The 23,239-nt window shown below is 28.7% G+C and overlaps 3 protein-coding genes across 5 annotated transcripts in view; all 3 read left to right on the top strand.

The window, feature by feature from the left end:
• Window positions 1-5,539, top strand: part of LOC145180742 (mitochondrial proton/calcium exchanger protein-like) — an 8,160-nt gene extending 2,621 nt beyond the window's left edge. The window contains exons 5-14 of the mRNA XM_090083630.1: window positions 1-48; window positions 798-1,001; window positions 1,668-1,787; window positions 1,970-2,095; window positions 2,397-2,528; window positions 3,802-3,822; window positions 3,937-4,047; window positions 4,148-4,311; window positions 4,621-4,762; window positions 5,029-5,539. The exon at window positions 1-48 is cut by the window's left edge and continues 90 nt beyond it. Of these exons, the coding sequence (XP_089939756.1) occupies window positions 1-48; window positions 798-1,001; window positions 1,668-1,787; window positions 1,970-2,095; window positions 2,397-2,528; window positions 3,802-3,822; window positions 3,937-4,047; window positions 4,148-4,311; window positions 4,621-4,762; window positions 5,029-5,229 (1,269 nt within the window). The 3' untranslated portion in view covers window positions 5,230-5,539. The remainder of the gene's footprint in view (window positions 49-797; window positions 1,002-1,667; window positions 1,788-1,969; window positions 2,096-2,396; window positions 2,529-3,801; window positions 3,823-3,936; window positions 4,048-4,147; window positions 4,312-4,620; window positions 4,763-5,028) is intronic.
• Window positions 5,540-6,246: 707 nt separating this feature from the next.
• On the top strand, window positions 6,247-13,571 carry LOC145180757 (vacuolar protein sorting-associated protein 51 homolog). 2 transcript variants are annotated; one of them, XM_090083628.1, is made up of 18 exons: window positions 6,247-6,526; window positions 6,628-6,713; window positions 6,835-6,990; window positions 8,372-8,445; window positions 8,548-8,949; window positions 9,301-9,406; window positions 9,573-9,753; window positions 9,865-9,993; window positions 11,257-11,378; window positions 11,500-11,604; window positions 11,807-11,911; window positions 12,005-12,052; window positions 12,136-12,246; window positions 12,341-12,456; window positions 12,611-12,737; window positions 12,875-12,987; window positions 13,103-13,181; window positions 13,287-13,571. In XM_090083628.1, the coding sequence occupies exons 1-18, from the start codon at window positions 6,313-6,315 to the stop codon at window positions 13,314-13,316; spliced, it is 2,304 nt and encodes a 767-aa protein (XP_089939754.1). In that variant the 5' UTR covers window positions 6,247-6,312; the 3' UTR covers window positions 13,317-13,571. The 2 variants fall into 2 exon arrangements, 1 of the variants encoding a protein (XP_089939754.1); XR_016451362.1 differs by lacking the exon at window positions 13,287-13,571 and having other exon boundaries at window positions 12,611-12,760; window positions 13,103-13,118.
• LOC145180756 (proprotein convertase subtilisin/kexin type 7-like) lies at window positions 13,342-21,820 on the top strand. 2 transcript variants are annotated; one of them, XM_090083627.1, is made up of 15 exons: window positions 13,342-13,442; window positions 16,174-16,270; window positions 17,229-17,355; window positions 17,546-17,765; window positions 18,300-18,539; window positions 18,769-19,044; window positions 19,298-19,403; window positions 19,653-19,705; window positions 19,786-19,883; window positions 20,014-20,199; window positions 20,360-20,471; window positions 20,570-20,772; window positions 20,888-21,098; window positions 21,186-21,289; window positions 21,377-21,820. In XM_090083627.1, the coding sequence occupies exons 1-15, from the start codon at window positions 13,356-13,358 to the stop codon at window positions 21,387-21,389; spliced, it is 2,133 nt and encodes a 710-aa protein (XP_089939753.1). In that variant the 5' UTR covers window positions 13,342-13,355; the 3' UTR covers window positions 21,390-21,820. The 2 variants fall into 2 exon arrangements, with proteins under 2 accessions (XP_089939753.1, XP_079911831.2); XM_080055705.2 differs by lacking the exon at window positions 13,342-13,442 and adding an exon at window positions 13,775-15,104.
• The last annotated feature ends 1,419 nt before the right edge of the window (window positions 21,821-23,239 follow it).

Below are 23,239 nucleotides of genomic sequence, written 5' to 3'. Positions count from 1 at the left end.
ACAAAAAAAAGTGAAAAACTTAAAGCCTTTAGCGACTTTGTTCACAAGGTACTATTCTCCAGGGTTTTGTTGTTTGTTTTATTTGTTGTTTGTTTTATTTGTTTGTTTAGTTAAATGTAAAAACTTATATAGTTTACAGAATGCTTCAGACATACTACAAAGCTGCTTATGTGCAAATTAAAAAAAAAGCTTTTCTCAATCTTGATTTGAAATGTTAAATTTTAAAAGTTTCCTTAAAATTTTAAATTTGTTTAAATCATTCAAAACATTTACAGCATATTTGTTTATTGCAATCCATCAAAATAAACAAATACCCCTAAAACTGCTGTGTAATTATTTAATTCACAAAATATTTTGATATTTTTATTCATAGTAGTTAGTGATTTTTTAAATAGGTGTGAAGATATTTTTTTATATGTTCATATTTAGTACATCAATTTGTAATAAAATTAAAAATTACTAAATTATTTGCATCAAAGTAAACAAGATTTTTTAAGAAATACAACAAGCTTCTTAAAATTAGGTGTCAAATTTCTTCAATTTATTCCTTTTGGATAATTTTCAATAGATGATAAGTCTTTGAGATTAAAACATTTTTATTATAAAAATTTTTAGTTAAAACTCCTTTATAATTGAATTCAAAGCTATGTTTTATTAATTAATTTATTAAATTTTTAAAAATCATGTTACAGATAAAACGCAGTATTTAACTGCGTCTTGCACATTTTACCTTTAATATGATTTAAGTTTTTGCTGGTATTTTTCAGATCTCTTTAAATCTAAGAGTTATTGACTAGGTACGTAGTGGAGAACAAGTGCCATCAAATAAAGAAATTTTAGAATACTCCAAGTTGTTTCGTGATGAGATCACTCTAGAAAATATTCCTCATGCCCAACTAAAAGCTTTGTGTCGTCTTCTCATGATATCACCTATAGGACCAAGCAATCTTCTGCGTCTCAAAATAGAGTTCAAGCTTCAAGAGTTGAAGCGTGACGATAAGGTCAGATTTTATGTTAATATCTCAAAAATTTCTTTAAGATCCTAATGAATAGATGTTAATGTAGTTATTTTTATTATATTTACTCTGAGCTACAAAGTCTACAAAATGGGTGCAGTGCCATTCATTGCAAAATTAATAGTTCCCTAATTTTTGTGCTTACATGAGATATATTTTTGGTGTTAAAAGATTTTCTTATAGCAGCTGATACATCATTCATTTCTCTTGGAGATATATTACAAGAAAAAATTGGCTAGAACTTGTGGTATTTGAGACAAATGTTTGAACTTTATCATCTATCAGGCTAATCTCTGTTGTTTTTATCAAATACAACTTTAGTTATGCTAGCTATTTTTTCTTGCTTTTTGTTTTTCCACATTTTTTTACTTCACATGGTAATACAGGTTTGTATTAACTAATTGTAAATTTTTCTATTCATCATACAACACATAAAGTTGATAAAAATAAATATTTTCAACTACAAAAATATATTACATTCATAATTATTTAGTATATAAGATTTACTGCATAATTTATACATATTATATTTTCAAATGATTATGTTTAAAATATTTACATTAAAAATTATATTTGAATTAATGAACTTTCAATTTTGAAATTTTGGAAATTATTGACTGGCTGTATGGTGACATTTAATCTTTCATTCAGATTATCAGAAGAGAAGGAATAGAAGCCTTAAACACTGAAGAATTACAGAGTGCATGTATAGCACGAGGAATGAGAGCTATTGGTGTGCCTATTGATAGGTTACAACAGAATTTGAAACAAGTTGGCTATTTTTTTTTGGCTTTTTGGACTGCTAAAGCTGCAGTTTGTTCCTTTAAATACGAGGAAGATTACAACGAATTAGAGAATTAATAGTTTTTTTTTTGTTTTTTTTAAAGATGGTTAGGAACTGTTTTAAAGACTTTTTTAAAATCAAAAATTAATGTTTTTGACTTTTTTTTCAGTGGCTTCAATTGAGCTTAGACGAGGACATACCTGCTTCATTGCTATTGTTATCAAGGACACTTTATTTAAGCCCCACAGTTGTTGATCAACTTAAAGTTACAATCAGTCAGTTCCCTGAAAGATTGGTATGTGTTACTAGTCTTGAGATTTTATGTGTTATTAGTCTTGAGATATTGTGTAGTAGAGGAGTTTGAATGGCTTTGTAAATTTCTGTTGGTTGGGTTGTATTATGGAGTTGTCTACTGAAAGGTTATAAGTAAAATGATTTGTTACTCTAAATATGTATAAAATTTAGAATTAACTAACAGTAAAAAAAGATGAATATTTTGTTTTTATTGTTTGCTGTTGTTTTTGATTGTTTTTTTTTACTTTATAGCTATAAAAAAAAAAACTGTTTTCTTGACTGTATTTTACTTGTTTTATTAGATTGATGAAATGGAGGTAAAAATAGGTGCTGTTGAGCGTGAAGCAGTGAGCAGACAAACCATTATTGACATTATTGAACATGAAGAACAGCAAATCAAAGTAGAACAAAAAGAAATTGAAGTGAAGAAAAAAGTAAGAAATTTTTTGTTTTATCAGGGTGTTTAATTTATCTTTTAACAACACGTTTTTAAAAATCAAACTACATTGCAGTTGCTAACTGTTTTGAAAAGACCTTAATAAAATGCAACTGATTTTTTCACAAAGTTTGTTTTATATTATAAGTATATCTTGTTAAAGTGCATTTGGTCTTGTTTTCCTTCATCACTTAAACATTTTTGAAGACTAGGTCAAATATGGCAGTCTGCATAGTTAAAAGTGTTAACATCATAGAACAAAATATATTTCAGTGAATACACTGAAGATGAAAGGTTAGAATACACACGAGATGAAGGATTAGAATACATATGAGATGAATATTTAGAATAAAAATGAGGTGAAGGGTTAGAATACACAGGGTTTTTAAATTCTAATGTTTAACTTAAAAAAGTGAATTTTTAACTTTTTTAATGATTTTTAAGTTTTAACACATCACCCATGATGAGATTCTTCAGAAATGGAGCTTGCTCATTTCATTGCAAAAAATTGGTAAATATGAAAATTAACTTTGTTGCTTTTGGAGAGTTTGTAGGGAACCCATTCAACCAATTTCTGCAGCTTTTTTTTTTTTCCAAGCTTTTTGAGACAAATAATAATTATGGATTGGTTGATAAAGAAGTTGTGAGCATGCATTTATGCTGCCAGGTTTTTCGCAAATATGATTTTCAACATGCATTTTTATCAACTACAACAAATAGAGAAAATTATTTTAAAAATGCACACAAGTTTAATAATTGTGTATCAATCCAACTTTTGCAAATAAATTATGTTTACTTGTTATTTTTGCAAGTAAATTAAGTTTTAGTTTAAGTTTGTTTGCTACAACTGCTTAAGACTTAATAGCAATTGAGCAAAGTTTGAAATGCTACAGAGTTTGTCAAAACTTTGATTGAATCACTAAATTTGAATTTAATAAAATGACATTGAATTTCATATTCAAATTTTGCTAAACCAAATAGAAACAATTTTTTGAAAAAAAAAAAAAAAAAGAAATTGCAATAACTCTTGCTTCATGTTTAAATTTCATTGAGTTAAAATTTTATAGCATACTCAAGTAGAGGTTTATTTTAGACCATGAAAGTTATTAAGTGTTAAAAATATACTAAAAAAAAAACTGGTTTATGATATGTTTTTTCTCTTAATTTTAAATGCTGATAAGTTTTCATCTAAGTGGTTTTTACAACTGGAATTACTATGCAAACCAGATTTATTGTAATATTTAATTTATTTTTCATATTTTTTTTTGTAGCTGGAGGAACTGCAATCTGATGTGAGTTAAAAGTTAAATTGTGTATATTGAAAAGTTAATGTTATTCAATCACTTTTTTCAGCTGTTTTTAAATTTTCAAAATTGTATAAGATTTTTAGCATTTTCTACTGTTAGAAATCAAAAGAAGATCTTTCAAAAGAAGAATTATTAGATGTCATTGAAACTCTTTCTAATGACCGTGAAGAGTTGCATAAAATTAAAGAAGACAGAAATGAATATATTGAAGTGAGTTTTATCATTAAACTATTTTAAAATTGATTGAAAAACTATTTTAAAATTGATTGAAAAAAATAAAAATATTTTTTTAATGAAAATATTTATCTAGGATTTAGCTGAAATGAAGCTAGTCACAGAAAATCCTAAAGAAAACAATGCCAGCCGACATTTAGGCAATCGAATAGATGTTATGTTAAAGAAAATTGACCATACCTTGGGTGAATTGGAAAAAGAAGTTTCTCATTTACCAGCAGAAAAAATTGACAGTGATAAGTATGATTTTTTTTTTTTTTAACTTTTAAGCAGTTAAACTTTGCTTTTTACTTTTTGCCCTTTAAGTTCAAAGCTTCAGTTTTAAGTTAATCTTTGTTTATACTTTCTACTTTTGTCACATACTGGTTTCTATAAAAATTATTGTTAATTTTTTTTGCCAGTGAAATTCTACGTAATGTTTTGTGTTGAACATTGAACACCTCATGTTGTTGTCTTATAGCACTTTCATTTTCTGATTCAGTTTATGCACATAAATTGTTGTATTAAAAAAAGAAAGTTTTAAATTACAATCCTTGCTTTGAACTTTAGAGATGGTATAGTTACTACTGAAGAATTATTTCAAGCCATTCAAAAATTGCGTAAGGCACCGGGTGAATCTAAAACAAAGCGCCTCATTGAAGCTCTTGATATTGATAAAGATGGAACAATGAGTCTTGATGAGTTGAAAATGGTATAGTATATATATATATATATATATATATATATATATATATATATATATATATATATATATATATATATATATACACACACACACATACACACACCTATGTGCTAGATCACAATATTGTGTCTGTTTGCATCTGATTATCATTATCTTTTGTATTTCAGAATACATAAGTGCACACACAAGCATGCATTTAAACTGTAAGCATGCATGTTTATGTGCAAAATAGTTTCACACACTACTGAGTTTATTTCTGCATTTTTGTTTAGGCTGTTGAGTTGTTAGCCAATGAAGACTTGGATTTAGATGCAGTGCAAATATCTGAAGTAATAGCTTTGCTAAAAGGAACAGAGAAAATATATGTTATTGAACAAATGTTGACTAAGAAAAAGACCAATTACATTTTGCGGCTTCTGCCAGCAGTTTACTCCCGCAAAGCAATACCATATGATTTAAGTTATACAAAATAATTTTTTTTAATCATTTGACTGTTCAATTGTAACTATATTGAAAGATTTCAAATTCTTGTAGTTTTAATGCTCCTTTCTCTTTTTTCTGAAAAATTTTTCACACTTTGAATTTTAAGTTTTTTTACTTGAGTAAATGTCCTACTTTTTCCCTTTTTAGCTTTTAATTGTGATTTTTTTTTTCATGTTGATATAGTGACTTATTAATATCATGTTTTTCTTCTGACTACAATTTGCTATGTATTTAGAATTTATTTAAAAAGATATTTTTTGAAATATCAATTAAAATCTTAAGAATATCTACTACTTGTTTCATTTACTGTGTTTACTAATTACTATTATTTGATTTGTTGTCTAAACTAATTTTTCTGATGTGTCTTAAAAGTTAAGTTGATGCAATAATGTTCATTAAATTTAAATCATTCCAAAATATATTTGTTTCCACTCCTCTTTTCCAATCATCTTCACCTTTGATGTCAAAAATCTTTCAATGCTGCTTTTTTCTTATAAGAAGTTATTTCTTATAAAATTATTCAAATACTCAAGTAACAATACTTTTTTATGTGACCCTTATTTGTGATTATTTTTTATTGCACAAGTTTAAGCATTTATATTTTGACAAGCATGTGTAGAAATACCATTTGTTCCTGTTAAGTTAGTTTGTGCAATCTTAACTAATGGAAAAAGAATCAAACAATGAGTGAAATTTTTTAAACTAAATAAGTTTTAAATAAAACCTAATAAGTCTAAAAGTCTTCATTAAATAGAAATTTTCATTAATGCAAATCATAAATTAGTTTCTCAACTGGGTTTTAACTTTCTCATACTAATCTCCAATAATTTATTATCTACATTGATAGTATGTTCTCATTTGCCATCCATTTTATCCGTTCTGATCATAAATTTATCTAATTTATTGTAATGTGTTGCTCTTGTCTTGCTACTGACCTTTTATATAGAAAAGTTTTTCTTATATAATTAAACAATACATCTAATTTGATTTTGTACACATTGATTCTTTTTTAAAATTATTTTTACAATTTAGAATAGTTTTTAAGCTTTAAAGTAGATATTTAATTATTTAAAATGGGTGATGAAATATTAGATGATGATGATGATGCTTCACGCCGCAGGAAGCGTGGTTTACTTAAAATGTTTTATGGAACTGGACAAGAAGTTGAAAATAAAGATCCTTATGACATTGATCAAGCTTATTTTCAGCATGATGCTTATTTAGAGAAAATATTCAAGGAAAAAACATTGCATGAGCTGATGGATAAAGAAAGTGAAGTTGTGAAACGTACAACCTTTAAAAATTAAATATAAAAAGTTATAATATTTATTTTATCAGATATTTTTTATTAATTTGAGAATGTTTTGTGTTTTTTTTATTCTTTATAGAAATTCGCACATTGGATAGTGAAATGCAGACATTAGTTTATGAGAATTACAATAAATTTATTAGTGCCACAGATACAATTAAAAAGGTTTTTATTTTGTTGCCATATTTAACAGTTATTGTTGCATATAAAATGAAGTGGGTTTAATTGATACTTTATGTTCTAGATTTTATGCTTTTAACAAGAATAAATTTATTCTTATTCATAGATGAAAAGTGATTTTAAAAGAATGGAAGATGAAATGAATAAACTTGATTCAACTTTAGCTTCAGTGACCGAATTTAGTGATAAAGTGAACTCTGCGCTTCATGACAAAAGGAGTCATATTGCACAGCTCTCTGGTGTCCACACCTTGTTACTTAAAGTAAAAAAGTTCTTAAATGAAGTTTACAGTTGCTTTCTATTTCTCTTCTTTGTTCATTTTTAGTAGTAATAAAAAATGGTGCGGTATCAGTTTGCAAACTTTTTAGAATATTTTTCAAAATGAGTTTTTAAAACACAAAAAAATAATATTCAAGGAATATTAATAAAAGGAAAATTAAAGATAGATGCTTTTCTCACCTTAACATTCAGGTCTCCTTTTTTTTGATCAACGCCTCAAGCCTTGGGCAGAAGGACTGGTAGGTGCTGATTACATAATCCCTTGAAATAAAAAGTTCCAAGTAAGGGTAATGGATGACTTTAGGGACATTTGAGTGGGCCTTTTTGCCAGCTTCATTCTCAACAACGCTCCACACACTGTAGCTAGGAAGAACTCATGTCATGTCTGGATGTTAACCAAAAGTCTTTGGGGCAAAAATTAGCCAAATGTCGTGATGATATTGTTGGTTTTTTCTAGATCCATGACAGGGTGTACTGTCCTGTTAAAAGATGTAATTGCCTTTTGGGAATGTCTTCTTCAGCTATGGCATCACTTAGTGTTTTAGTAATCTGATATCTACATCAAAGGTAATTTTTCTTTCCCTTTAATGTAGATTGGTAAAAATTTTTCTTCCGTACAAGAGATGATTTCTAGCATTATGGTGCTTCGTGTGACACACAGATGGTTCCCTGTCACACTTCTGCACTATGAATCTGTCATTTTGCCTATTGATCACACAGTCAACACTAAAAAAATATTTTCATTTAAGAAAACTTTGACTGTTGATGAAGTATGGCTTTTCAGCTGATTCAGAAGCTTCATTGATTGCTCCTTCATCGACATGTAGGTTGGGCCACACTGACTTTTCCAAGTATTTTTAGAGTTCTTCTGACTGTCATCTCATCAACATTAAACAGTTTTGCTGTCATCTTAATGGACATAGTTGAATTCTATTTCATACTTTTTAAAATTTTTAGTGAACTTTTTATCAACTTTTTTGTTCACTGGAGAGGGCATTTGGACTCTCTCAGTACTGTTACATTTTTTCACTTTGTAAAATGTAATTTTAGCCACTTCAGAAATACAAATCACTTTACTTGCTGGCAAACTCTCTTGGTTCAAATTTAAAACTCCATTTCTTTTGAGTTTTATTTTAAAATTTTAAAACTTCATTTCTTTTGGGTTCCATTTTAAAACTTTTAACTAAAATGTTTTTTATTTACAACTTTATTCAAATCTAAGGTGTTCATTGAACATCAACTATCAAAAATGTTTGAAATTTTTTATTTTCATCATGAAACCCAAAAATTAGTCAACGAATTGCTGCCGCACCCTGTAGTTTAAAAACTAGCTTATTAAGTAATAGTTCATTATTTTTTTTCAGCTTCAATTTCTGTTTGAACTTCCAAATCGTTTGAATAAATGCATTGAAATGAAGCAATATGCTCTTGCAGTAAGGTATGTTTACTATTTATATTATTATAAGTTTAAGTTGTTTTTAAGAATATCTTTTAAAAATTAAGCTACCACTTTAACTTATCATCTGTCCGTACATTTTAGGTATTACATAAAGGCTCGTGATGTGTTAAACAAATACAAACATATGCCTTCATTTGCTGGAATTCATTTTGACTGTGAGGCTATAATTCAAAATCTCATGAAGAACTTGCGCTCTTTGTTGTGTAATCCTGATTCAACAACCCGAGAACTCACAGAGTGTGTTGACTTGTTGTTAAAGCTTGGCGAACCAAATGATACTCTATGTGATGAGTTTCTTTCTCTTGCTCGTGATAAAGTAGGAGAGAGTCTTGATAGTCTAAGGTTAAAATTGACTAGGGATGAAGAAACAGATAGAGATGATGTACTTGATTTTATGGATTGTGGTTGCAACAACTTTCTGGGTGATATTTCACTTGTAACTGCTTCATACCATGAACTTTTTATAAAAAAACATTCAGATGTGTAAGTACAAAAAATTATTTTTTATAAAGTCATCATTACTATTACTTTTTTTTTTTTTTTTTATAGAGAATAACTTAAATTAAAAGAAATAACATATATTACAAAGATAATGAAATGAATTTTTTTTACTTGTCCCAGTGATTTTTCTCATTATATTTGTTATTTTGTTTTTTTTTGTTTGTTTTTTTGTTTGTTTTTTTTCCTGTTATAAATTTTGAATACAAAACATAAACGTTTTAAATTTTTATTTTGCAACAAGTTATGAGGCTATCCCTGTTAACACTTTAGCCTGGTTTTTTTTTTTGTTTTTTTTTTTCAAATTTAGTCATGATCTACTATCATCATTTTTAGATCTGATTTAAAATTAGGAAATACGGCTAAAGAAAAGTTGACCACTTTTATTATGGATCATATGGCTGAGTTTTTTAAGTTTGTCCGCAAGAGACTTGAACGTGAGGTATTTTAATTTACTTAGAATTTAGAAATTGTGTTAATAATTCATTGTTATCAAGAAAAAATGCAGGTTTTGGGCTTTGAACAAAGTAACTTCTATGAAAAACATTTTTTAAGTTTCATTTTAAATTAGATTCTTATTTTGTTGTTGTTGTATGTTTGCATATTAGAATCAAACAAGTGATAGTGCAATTCTTGTGAGAGCATTGGATAAGTTTTACCGCAAAGTGCAATCTGTGCACCAGTTAGTTCCAGAGTCGGGTATGGATAGAACTGCAGCTAATATTGTGGCGTTCTCTGCGCACAATCTTGTTGCTCTCTGTACTGAGCATTGTGTAGAACAGCTTTCAAGTAGGTTTCTGCAATATGATGTTTAGTATATTTAATAATTTTTTTTCCATCACTATGTGCATGTTGATTTTTTTTGTTGATAAAATATGAAGGTGCAGTATGAATTTTTAGCTATTATTACTGATATAAGACAAGCTTTGGTTACTACAAAAAGCAGCCAAACATCTATCTATGACATTTTCATCCAAATCTTCCATGCTATTGAAGAACTCATTAAGTCAGCACTTCTTAATTTAAAGGTTTTAATTTAATATGAATCATTTTATTTTTGTATTTTACAGAAGTTTTTGAACTTAACTAAAAGGTTTATCAGAATTATTATTTTAGTAAATTTGTTTGATCTTTTGGGACTTTTAATATTTTGAAGAGATAATGGAGATTTTCTAAAATTTGGTGGTGCATCTAGGATTTATATTTTGCATCCAGGATTTAGCATGTATCGATCCTAACATGATTAGGATCACACACAGATACACACACATACATATATATATGTGTGTGTCTGTTTGTGTGATCCTAAGCATGTATGCATACATACATGCATACATGAAAAATTTGATTTTTGCTACTTTTGTTAAATTTTCTGTATAGTCTTGAGAATCTAGAAACCTTAACAAATACAATGCTTGGTTTTTTCTCTACTTCCAAAGGCTGTCCAACCCATTAAACTACCACCTCCAAAATTACATTTAGATAAAATTTTCTCTTCTTTCCTTAAATCATACCAATAATACTGATAACCATCAGGTCCATCTAAATTGAACTTCTTTTCATCAGACCATTCAACCTCATTCCAATCTAACCTTGTTTCAATGTAGTTTCTAGCAAACTCAAATCCAAGCTTCTTTTTGTCTTTGAGTAATTGCTGGTTTTCTTTTTAATTTCTTACAATAATTGATGGATTTGATTTGATTACTTGCAGAATAGTTCAAACACTTGCAACTAATGACAAATCACTTTTTATCTTCTCAGCAGTGATTGTTGAATTGCTTTCTAACTTAAAAATCTTTTTATGTCTTCCTGTCTTCTGAAAGATTATTATTAACAATAGTCTTAGATCTGTTTAAATTTTTTGCTATTTCTCTTTCACTTTGTTTCTTTAAGTAAAGAGCAGCAACTTTACCATGCTTATAATCAGTGATATCTTTTGCTTTGTCCATTTTAAAAATTAGACAATCGAAAACATGTATAGTTTTAAAAATTTATAACAAGTTCAATTTATATAAAAATAATTTAGATAATGTATGTATGTAAATGTATGTATGTATGTATGTATGTATGTATGTATGTATGTATGTATGTATGTATGTATGTATGTATGTATGTATGTATGTATGTATGTATGTATGTATGTATGTATGTATGTATGTATGTATGTATGTATGTATGTATGTATATGTGTGTGTATGTACAGGATAATTGTTTTTTACAGGATAATGGTTTATTTTTTACTGAATGCTTTTGTCAGCTTGAAACTGTATTTGTTTTTTATTTTAATTTTGGCTTTCGTTGATCCTGATATTGCATTCTCTGCAAAACCATATTTCAGAGGTCCATTTTGTATAGACGATATTAGAGAAAGCCTACTGGTGAATTTTTTAAAGCATTTGAATGACCGTTTTAAAGTAAGTATTATTTTTCTCTCGTTTCTAATTTTTTTTCTAAAGTTTGTACAATTATATAAATTACATGGTATTCTTTCATATATACCTCCCATAATATCAGTTGAGAATGTTTTCATTTTAGAACTTTGCACACGAAAGTAGTCAAAATAGTAGCATCCCTGCTTCTTTGCTTCTTATCATGTGCAAACTATCATTTGTGTTTATGGAAAAAACGATTGAGCAGCTTGTATGTTGGTTTTTATCTTATATTTGTTATTCAACTTTGTATTTTTAGGGTGAAGTTTTCATTTATAGTTTTTGTTTAGAAAGAAAAAATGAAAATATCAGCCGTTGTAAATATATTAAGACGTACTTTCTAGTTTTTTACATTTTTGAATTTAAAAGCTGCGTCTTTTTAGAAAGCCATATCATAAAGTCATATTTTCTAGCTTCAATATGCTGAGACATGGTTTCCTGTTGACGACGAAATTAAGCAAGGCTGTATTATTACAAAGACATCTGAATTACAAGAAATGTATAAAGACACTTCACACGTAAGCGTCTGAAATCATTAAGAGTAGACAGAATCGTTAATGATATTTTGTTATTTTTTTGAAAAATGTTTACTATTATTTTTACTTTTTTAGCTTTTGTTGAATCAATATGTAAGCACCCAGGGTCTCTCCATATCTCAGGTATTTTTTATTTTAGGTGTAACTTTTCTTCTATGTCTAATTCTAATCTTTTTCTTAACTGTTTTTTATATTTTACTTGCCAGATGTTGCGGAAAAGTGTCGAGACACGTGATTGGTTGAATACAATTGAACCCCGTAATGTCCGCGCGGTAATGAAAAGAGTTGTAGAGGATATAACTATTATAGATTCCCAGGTATTTATACAGCAATTTTTTCCGTTTAGAGGTGATTGGTTTTTACAAATAAAACAAAACCGTCCCCTTATCAGTCGCAGTTCTCTCCATTTAGGTAGGAATGTTGTTAGATGAAGGGGTTAGAAAAGCACCAAGCTCTGATTCAAGCAAATGGACGCAAGGTCTGTCGCAGCATACAACACTAAGGACGCAGTCACACTATGGAAAAAAGTAACGAATTATTTTATCTAACTTGTTTTTAAATTTAAATTAGTTTAATACCACGACGTATTAATTTAATTTTGATTTAAAAATATATATTAATAGAAACTTATAGTTTTTGTTTTTTTTTAATAAATTTCTTTGGTTTGTTTTGCTGTTTTAGTTTAAATATCGATACAAGTTTAATGAGCAATATTCAAAAATTGTTTTCGGAACGCATTGAAGTATTTACATCGGTGGACTTCAATAAGGTCTCTGTTCTCACGGGAATTATAAAGATAGCATTAAAGGTTAATATGTTATTCGGTTAAAGGTTAATTTTTTTCGGACTATTTTGTTTTTGTATTTTTTTTTTTCCACACAAAAACAAGGTTCAACTTTTTTTAAAGCTCCATAAAATAAAGTTTTGAATTTTTTTAACTTCCAGACGTTAGTTGAATGTATTCGTTTACGTACCTTCAGTAAATACGGCCTGCAACAGATTCAAGTAGATACACATTACTTACAAATGTATTTATGGCGTTTTGTGCACGATGAAAAGTATGCTTTTGTATTGCACTTTTCGTACTCTTTTGTGCTAAACAAAAATTATAAATTGTTACATTGTAATACAGAGTGCGTAAAGAGTATTTTTATATATATATTTTTTATATAGTATAGTTCATTTTCTTCTCGATGAAGCAGTAAACAGTGCTGTACATAGATGTATCGACCCTGAAATGATGGAGCCTAGTGTAAGTTTTTTCAATTAAATTTAATTGCTAGGTTGTGAAAGAAAAATTGATCCCTAATTTTTTGTTTCTAGACGCAACATTTTTCAGAAATTATTTCTATTTTAGGTTGTGGAAATGATATGCGAGAAAAACTAAATGAAGGCTAAGCCGAAGATAATAGATTTTGATCTTAGGATGTATTATCTTGTCAAAATTGGGCGTCATGGTTTTGTTCATAATGTCTGCAACCCTGATCACTGGGCAAACATTAGGGGTGCTATGGTATTCCCTAATTGCTGAAATAAATCCATCTTCTACTTTTGTTAATATATTTTGTATAGTGTAGATATATTTTAATTGATCACTTTTCACCATACGGGAATATCAGGGAAATTAATTTTGTTAAGTTTCTTTGAGTTGAATTTTTCCTCCTGATTATATTTTATCACTTAATTGAAAGAGTTTGTTAACTTACGTCAGTTATCTCGTTCTAACTGCTTATCTCATTACAAGTGGAATTTTCATTTGTTTGTTAATCGCTGTTTGGTAACATGATCCAATCAGCTAGGCGAGCGCAAAATATAAATCTATTATCTTATCTAATCCGCATTCTTTCGTTCACTATTTTTGGGGATCTGTAAGTTCTTGATGTTCCTTTCTTCTATGCTTTTAACAATACTCGATTGCAAAAAACCTAAATTTTTCAACGAAACCTCGAACGGCATATGTTGTACATAAAACGCCATGCAATATTTATAGAGGTCTTCAATGAAAATGAATACTCGACAACTTGCTGTTCATTTATGAGAGTTGTTGATGTTTTTTATTTTTACTTTATCTTTTCGGATCAAAAAGATCAGTAGATTAACCTGTTCAATTTCCACTGAAGTAGAATTTTCTTTTTTAAAACTTGTCCTGAAGTTGCGATTTGTTGTTTTCTAGTCACGTGCTGCTTCGTCTCTGTATAATGAGAATCACCTGATCAAAACAAACATTTGTGCTTGTTTTTGGGTGAAAATTGTAAGTGAATTTTTCGGGACACTTTCAAAGGTACTAAAGATGGGGGATATTTATTGCAAGCAGCTATTATTTATTGAGAATTAGTCTTTTTTAATGATATATATTTTTGACGCAAATCTGGTACCTATAATTTCATTGAAATCGGTTTGAAATCCTACAGAAGAAAATTAACTACATGAATTTCTCTGCGATTTCTTATTATTAATGCCGTTAACAAAATTATGGGAACGGAATATATCTCGCTGGAAACACAACATAAAAAAGGATTTAATAGTGTGCTCCATCGCAAATATCTATTTTGTTTTTGTTTTGCTGTCTACTATGACATCTTACACACGAGCTGATGGGAATGCAACTATGAAAAACGAGTACAAAATATTACAAAAAAATAAAAATATAGAAAGACTTTTAAAGCAAAATACTATCCCGCCGGGAGATCACCAAAAAAGTTTTCGAAGCGTGAAGACTTTTGCGGATGTTAAAAATTATATTTTAAGTAGCTATTTAGACAACAATGACCATAAATCTTTATTCTCTAGTGAATCTTTTAAAAAAAATCACGTAAATAAGGAGGATAAAAGCCTTAGTGAAGACTCTTCTGAACAAGAGTTAACTTCATCATGGGCCATTCGACTATTAGGTGAATTAGACAGCAAGCACACAGTTTCAAAAATAGCAAAGGATCTTGGCTTAATTAGCCATGGTAATATTGGACACCTTCCTGGACACTATTTACTTGTTCATCGAAGCTTTTATAATCACTCTTCTAAAGTTGAGCGTAAAATAGACGAACTACGTTCTTTAATAACTGATAACTTAAAAAGTCATCCGCATGTTGACTGGGTCCGTCACGAGGTTGTACTGAAACGTTACAAAAGATCGCTTCAATTTAAAGATCAATTTTTCCCTTCACAATGGCATTTAGTAAGTATTTTCTACAGCTGGGTATTTACTTGAGTTTAAACTGTAGAAAGATTAAAAAGTCATCTTAAAATATGCTCTTATCTCATTTTGCTTCCTAACTTTTTTGAAAAAACACAATTTTATCTTTAACTTTGCTATAATTAAGTAATAACGGGGTAGTTATTATTATATGAGTAACAATTATTTTCCTTTAAAAAAAAAAAAATTCAACTGCAATGCGAGTAGAATAATTTGTTATGTAAATAATCACCAATAAACCGATTAAGTGGGATTTTATCGCTATAAATAATTGAGTTACGCATTACTTGAAAAACTTAATTTTTCATGAAAATTTAATTCGACTGTATACTATATGAAATAATATATTACTGATTAATTGATAATGCTCAAGTAATGTTATTGATAAAATAAAAATATGTTCGTTTGTGTCAGAATCACAAAGTAGTTTAAAATTAATAAATAATTTTATGCTTCTAATCAGAATGTAACTTGAAATCTCTTTACATTAGTTCATATCTTATTGTAAGCTAACATCAGTTTTTCTTGAACTAACATATATTGAACTAGACTCAAATTTTCTTTACAATCTACCGATTTTTGTAGAATTCAAAAGAAAATATTTAGTGGATCTGCAACTTCTCTTTAGATCAATACTTGGATTTTCCCTTTGGTACTTATACCGAAAATAACATAAGTTTAATTGTTTTTTGGAAAACGGGAATCTTATTATAAACATCTCATCTGAAAAACTATTAAAGTGACAAATTTTTTTATCATAAAAACAATATTTTGTTAAAAAAATGAAAACTATTTACAAGCAACCAAATGTTTTTTACAGCCTAATAACATTTAATGATGTTATTTTTAAAATTAACAGTTAATTTTATCATATAAAGTTTTTATTTTTACACAAAGAACTCTTTTGTTTAAAAGTGCAACAAAAAACTTCATTATTAAATTCTTTAATTTTTGTATATTTGTTATAAGCTAATAAAATGTATTTCATTGGGTACACAGCATGTGTAGCTAGTAATATTTTGTGTGAAATTTGTTTATAAATTATTTTCAGGATAATCTAAAGTTTATTGGACATGACATTAATGTAACAGGTGTATGGGAAAATAACATAACTGGAAAAGGTGTTACAGTTTCAGTTATTGATGATGGTAAGCTTTTTTTTTTTTTAGTTTTTGCACTTTTTAAGTTTTATTTCTTATTAGAGTGGTCCTTAACAGTAAGAACAAAAAATTGCTTCACTATTCAGTTGGGCACTTTCTTAAGTGGTTAGCTTCAATGGAGAAATAAATATGCCTAAAAATTATCAGAATTAAGTAAATTTTAGGGATCCCTACCTAGGAATTTAGATTTTACCCACTAAGTTATAGTATTAAATTCAAAATTGTTAGTTTACCATTTTATATGAATAAACTGAGGATGAATTGTGAAGTTTGTTGTCCATCAAGTCTAATCCCTGTTCTGATGTCATTCACCACTTTTATGCTGCTGCCTGTGTCCTTGACAGATTGGTATCCTTTATCTACTACCCAGATTTCCTCATCTTTATTAAGAAAAGTTGATGGTAATTATGTGATATTGAAGAATCTATGGCTGCTCTTTGTGATAAAGTGTTGCAAATTCTGGAACTCACTGGTGCAGGTTCAACTAAAGTTCTTTCCAGCTGATATTCTGTACCTGGTTAAGGTTTTAAGTTTTATGCAACACTCTTACAAATCTTTACTTTAGTAAGTTAAATATGAGCACAAATGTTGAGGCACTTACCTCAGTAAAAGGAATAAATCAGTCAGTTGTCTTGCTCAGTCCTCTTATGGGTAACCTGGCAATAAATAAGTATTAAATCAACAACGAATGCTAAGCACTTCATTCAAACATGCAGATCTTACCATTATAGTATTATTACATACAGCTGTAACTTCAGTATACAGTATTTAACTGTAAAATTAGGGATCTCTAAGTGTTTTTATATTCAAATAATTTTGTTTGTGCATTTGTTTTTCAACCATATAAAGATAATTACAGGGTGCACAATTGAGTAATTAAGCTCAAACAAATGATAATAAAAAAAGTCATGATTAAAAGCATAATCAGTAAATCTGCTTTTGAAAGGGGTTGAATGGACAAATCCAGATATTCTTGAAAATTACTCAGCTCAAGGGAGTTGGGATCTGAACTCAAATGATGGTGATCCTATGCCACGGGTTGATGAAGCAGGACTTAATCACCATGGAACAAGGTTAGATTTAAAATTATAATTATTTGTATGTATGTATGTGCCATTTGGTGCATTCCATTATATGCATGAAGATATTTTATGCACAGATTAGTAACCCATAAGAAGAAATAGATTAATGTTTCTTTTAATGGGTTATTAATCTGTGCATAAAATATCTTCATACATATATTAATATTTATGTACAATTTAGGTGTGCTGGTGAAATTGCAGCTGTTGCTAATGAATATTGTGGTGTTGGTGTTGCCTTTGGTGCAAAGGTTTCTGGTATACGAATTTTAGATGGACCAATGACAGATAGTTTAGAAGCCATGGCTTTTAACACAAAATCTGAAATAAATGATGTTTACAGTTGCAGTTGGGGTCCAGATGACAATGGTAGAACAGTAGATGGACCACATCAGCTCGCTCAGGTATGATATATCCTCAAATCTATTAAAAAGTATCAATCTAAACTTTTTTTTGATTATATTTGATTTTTTTTCATGAGAAATAATTAATAGTTAAGTGAGCCATATTTGTGTATGCGTGCATTAGTGTGTGTGTGTGTGTGTGTGTGTGTGTGTGTGTGTGTGTGTGTATGTGTGTGTGTGTGTAGTTTAAATATATGTATATGCATGATTGCATGTATACCACATATAAAAAAAGTATAGCACAAGTTTAACACAAGTATAAGAAATACTTGTGTTAAAGGTAAATAAAAAGTAGTTCTTCTCAATTCTAACAATTCTAGTTTATTTAAAACATTTGGCTCCATCTGATATTACCCTAGTTTTTAGCTCATTTGAAAATTCTGCATATACAATACTACTATAACAAAGTTGTAAATTAGTTTTTATTCTATTTCAATGAATAAATTTAATATAAAAGAGCAACTAAAAATTTATATTTATGCAAACAGTAAAAGTATAAATAGTTTTTTGTTTGCTTACTTACAAAATTAACAGGCAGCTTTAGCACATGGTGTTATGTTTGGTCGTAAAGGTTTTGGGAGCATATTTGTAGTAGCATCAGGAAATGGAGGCCACTTCAAGGATAACTGCAACTTTGATGGCTATGCTAATTCTATTTTTACTGTTACTATTGGTGCTGTTGATGAACTTGGGCAAATGCCTTATTATGCAGAGCAGTGTGCAGCTATGTTAGCTGTTACTTATAGTAGTGGTCAAGGGCATCAGCGGAATATAGTTAGTATTTTGCTATTTGTATATTTTGCGTAAATACATTTGAGTGTGAGTGTTTTTTATACCTATGTTTAAAAAATATAAATACATACAATAGTATACATACAATAGCATACATTAAAAACTGTAGGAACTATAAACTATTCCGAAAATATTCAAAATACTTTTTAAAAAACTTTTAAGTTTCATTTGGTTTGAAAGATTTAACTAAAACTAGTTATTACTTGATTAGGTAACAACTGATTGGAGGTTGGGCACTGGTACTGGATGTACAGACAGGCACACTGGTACAAGTGCTGCTGCTCCTCTTGCTGCTGGTGTTATTGCACTTATGCTTCAAGCTCGAAATTGTCTAACATGGCGTGATGTGCAGCATTTAATTGTATACACTTCAGTGCGTATAGATATTGACCCTGAAGAATGGCAAGTTAATGGTGCTGGATTTGCTCACAGTCACAAACATGCTTTTGGGCTTTTAGATTCATGGCGAATTGTGACAACATCAAAAGTATTTCCAAATATATTCTATTATCTTATATTTTTAATATATGCTGCTAAATTTTTAATATAATGAATTTTTGTGCAAATCACTTTTGTAAATTATTTTCCTTTATATCAATAGGATATAAATATAGAGGAATGTTATAGAGGAAAATAATTTTTTTTTTTTTTTCTCATCAAATGGATAACTTTTGGTATTTAAACTTTTTTAAAAAGTGAAAAAAATCCAAAGTAAACAAAAAAATAATTTTTGCATTTAGATTTGGCCTTCAGTACCATTTATGACATCATGGAGAAGCAATGTTATGAAAGTAAATGCTGTTATCCCATCCATACCGGGAATCAATTTAACTCAATATATAACTGGTAAATATTTTTTATATATTATTTTATTTTTTTATGTTGATTCTTTTTTCTGTATTAAAAAAAAAACAAAAAACAAAGAACAACATTTTGATTAACAAATAAATTTTCTTTCTCAGAACCAAATTTTTAACTATTTTAAAAACAATCAAAAACAAAAATAAAGTTTATTAGTAATGGTAAGAATTTTCAAAAATGAATTTAAAGTTGCAGTCTTCAATTTCATTACTTTTAACTTTTGTAACTTAATAGTAACAGGAATGATGGCTGACGAAGTTGTAACTTTGGAACATGTGACTGTAACTGTAAGTGAAGCTTTTTTATTAAAACATTTTTCTTTACTATGTGTTTAATATAGGTTTAAGTATTATATCTTCTCTGCCAGGTGGACATAAAGCACCCTGTTAGGGGAAATTTAGCAATATCATTGATATCACCACATGGCACAGTGTCACGCTTAGCTAGCTTTCGGAAGTACGATAAGTGAGTCTAAACATGAAAATATTGCTTATTTTTTTTGTCTTTGTTAAGTACAATAAACTTTATTTTATAAATAACTCTATATTGTGTTGAAAACTAAGACAGTGTGTAATAAAAATAACTATTCTTTTAGGTCTCAAGAAGGGTTTAAAGATTGGACATTTTCAACTGTGCGGTGTTGGGGTGAAACTCCACATGGAAACTGGGCAATTGTTATAGTTGACAGAGGTTCTAACATAGAAGAAGGGGTTTTAAAGACATGGAGACTCACACTTTATGGGTCTTCAATGACTCAACAAGATATTACAGAAAGAAAAAAGTATTTTCAAATTTTAGAATTTAAAGAGATAACACTCATACTATCTCCAAATTTTTGTAGAATATATTTTTAGAGTTTTAAGACCTGTGCATAGTTGAAACTCGAAAATGATCTGAGTAAGGAAAAAATATAAAAAGCATAGTTGATATTTGTTTTATAGACTTGTGATGAAGGCAGTTTCTGGACGCTACTTTCATCTTCCTGGTCCACCTTGTCCAGTACCTCCAGCGACTCAATTAAAGATAGCTATTGTTTCAGCTAGAGTACTTAAGGCATAAATTTTTTTGATTTAGTGATATTTTTAAATTATACATATTTTTTATATACTCTTAAATGCAAAACTTACTGATAAAATTATTCTACTATACAGGTTGTACTGCTATTGAGCGGCTTCTTTTTTTTGATCTCAATATACTTTGTTCTGGAAGCTTTATGCAAACCAAAGGAGAAAAATGTTGAAAAGAACAAAGTAGCTGAAGCAGAAAGTACAATGGAAATGATCACACCTGATGGATTTGATTTTGACACTTTTATTCCTGCCACCTTGACTAAAGATGATGAGCAAAGACTGAGGTAATGATGAAAAATTCTGGTGCCATTCTTTATTTGAACAAAGGTTTATTTTTATTGTTTTATTTTTTATGTTTAAATGCAAAATGTATAAAGTATTATTTTGTTAAATCAACAGTAACATCATTGAGCATGGCACATCACGCCCGCTTATGTCTTCATTTAATGACAGTCTAGAAACATTAAATTTTGAACCAATAATTCAAACACCTGACGAAACAGCTCGAATTGCAGATTTTGAAGAGAGAATGAAGTTTGCTTTAGAGCAAAGTTTAATCTTGCAGATGAAACAATTAGTTCAAATAGATGACCTTCAGCAAAATATTGAGGTATTGTTTCTTGATGGAAAATTGAAAATAAGCTAAAAATTACTTTTTGCGGTAAGTACTAAATTTCGACTAATTTGTTGTTTAAAGGTAATAATGAATCAGAAACCTGGGAAAGATTTCTTCAGCGAAAAACCGGAAAAAAAATTTAAGACAAAAAAAAAATTGAAAGGAATCCTGAAGAAGCCAAAACAGTAAGAATTTTTCTTTTACCCATTTTTTGTCCAAACTTTTACAAATTTTGTTATTTCATTTATAATCTATTTTTACTTATGCTATAGGTGGAAAGAGTAGAATTGTCCTGCGTTTTTACGAACGCGAAGTAGAAAATCATGGTTTCAGAGTAACTTTTGATCAAAAGCTTCTTATCTATTCTTTGAAGTAACATAGTTCGTCATTTTGGGAAATGACACAAAGATTTTACTCAATTGTGCTACAAAGCGAAATAACAAGAAGAGAAAGTTTCAGCATACTTATTAGGCAAAAACTAGAGCTAACTACAGTTTTGGGAGATGATCCAACCATGTAGTTCTTACAAATATTTAATTCGAATTTCTAGAAAAATGTCTAACATAATTGCTCCAGAGACTCAACTTGTACGAAAAGATAATAGACAATGTGAAAAATATATTTTTTGACTAAGTTTTTTTTTTTTTTTTTTTCGTTGTTTTTAAAAATTTTGTATATTAGTTCAATTTTTATGAAGATTAAATTTTTATTTAAAACATTTTCCTTGTTTCTAGAATTTTTAGTCCTTCGTCCTGGACTGATTAACTGCAGGTAAAATTAGATTCTCTAAATAAAATTAGATTTTTACTTGAAAAATTTATCATGTGAAGACTAGTAGCAAAGTCAACCGTAAGCCGGTTTTCCATAAATGGTTATATCAATCCAAGCCTCCAAACCATCAGTTATATGTAAGCTTTGCGGATAGTTCGGAGTTTACAAATGCCAATGTTTCGGGGCATTAATGTTTATGTTTTAGTTAGGCTCATAGACCACTGCCATCAACTTGCTATAGCCAAATAAATCTAAATGCATCTGAGCTCTCCAAATCAGGGCTACCTAGAGCGGGGTGATAATTGAAGTAGTTTTCTCCGGGCATCACATATTGACTTGATTATTGGACTACATCAAAAGACGAAGAATTTTTGCAGCAGTATCTTTTTGTTGCCACAAAAAAGACGAAAAATTTTTGCAGCGGTATCTTTTTGTTGCCACAAAAATGGGAAAGAGTAAGAGCTTGCAGTGTGCAATACTTCGAATGACGATGTCTTCCACTGTAACTTAAAACAACTACTGTTTTTCAAACTAAAAAAGGATGGACATATTTATAATACTTCCAATATATTTTAAATACTTCCTGTTTATACTCGAGTAAAGTTTCATATCTTAAAATATATTACTTCATAATTTGCTTTTTTTTGCTATTTGTTTTATCGTGTGACAACCGTTTTTAAATTAATGTTGTAATGATGTTTGCAATGATCGAATTTTGTAATGGTGTAGTTAAAAGTTTGTATTACTACATAAGAATTCACTGTTTAAAACATAGCTCTCATAACCATTTGCTGATACTAAACTCAACAAATTAACTTTAGCAAAAAAGATGATTTTCAGTGTAAAAAAAGATATTCGAGTCAAATCTATGACTATGCAGGAAACAAAATTTTTTTCTTATAAAAAGACACAAATTTAAGTGTTTTATGCATACTCAAAAGAAGCAGAGAAGGACGGAAAAAAGTGTAAAATAGACAAGATGATGGGGAGACTTGGACCGTTTTTTGTATAATTTGAATGTATAATAATTGTCCATTTTAAATAAGCAACTCTATACAATATTATATAAATAAATTATTTCTTAAACATACAAATGCTTTCACATTTTAAGATTTAATTAGGTCTGTTTTTTTTGTATATAAGACCTGAGCATTTTGACTTCTATATAGATGTACAATATTACTTTGAGATATTTTCTATACAAATGTAAAATTTAGTACAAAATGAATGTAAATTAAAGTAACAGCGTCTAAAGAATGACACTGATCATTTTTTTTATGCTCCAAAATTCCACATCGTAAACTTTTACAAACTATATAAATCGAATGTTAACATTCCTTGCAATAAACCACTTTAGATTAATA

Source organism: Hydra viridissima, unplaced genomic scaffold (genome assembly GCF_058129835.1).
Source record: "Hydra viridissima isolate aposymbiotic clone 2 unplaced genomic scaffold, HvirCarnegie_v1 scaffold_3, whole genome shotgun sequence".
Lineage (NCBI taxonomy): Eukaryota > Metazoa > Cnidaria > Hydrozoa > Anthoathecata > Hydridae > Hydra > Hydra viridissima.
The sequence above is the reverse complement of the archived record's forward strand: the minus strand, read 5'-3'. Positions and strand labels throughout refer to the sequence as shown.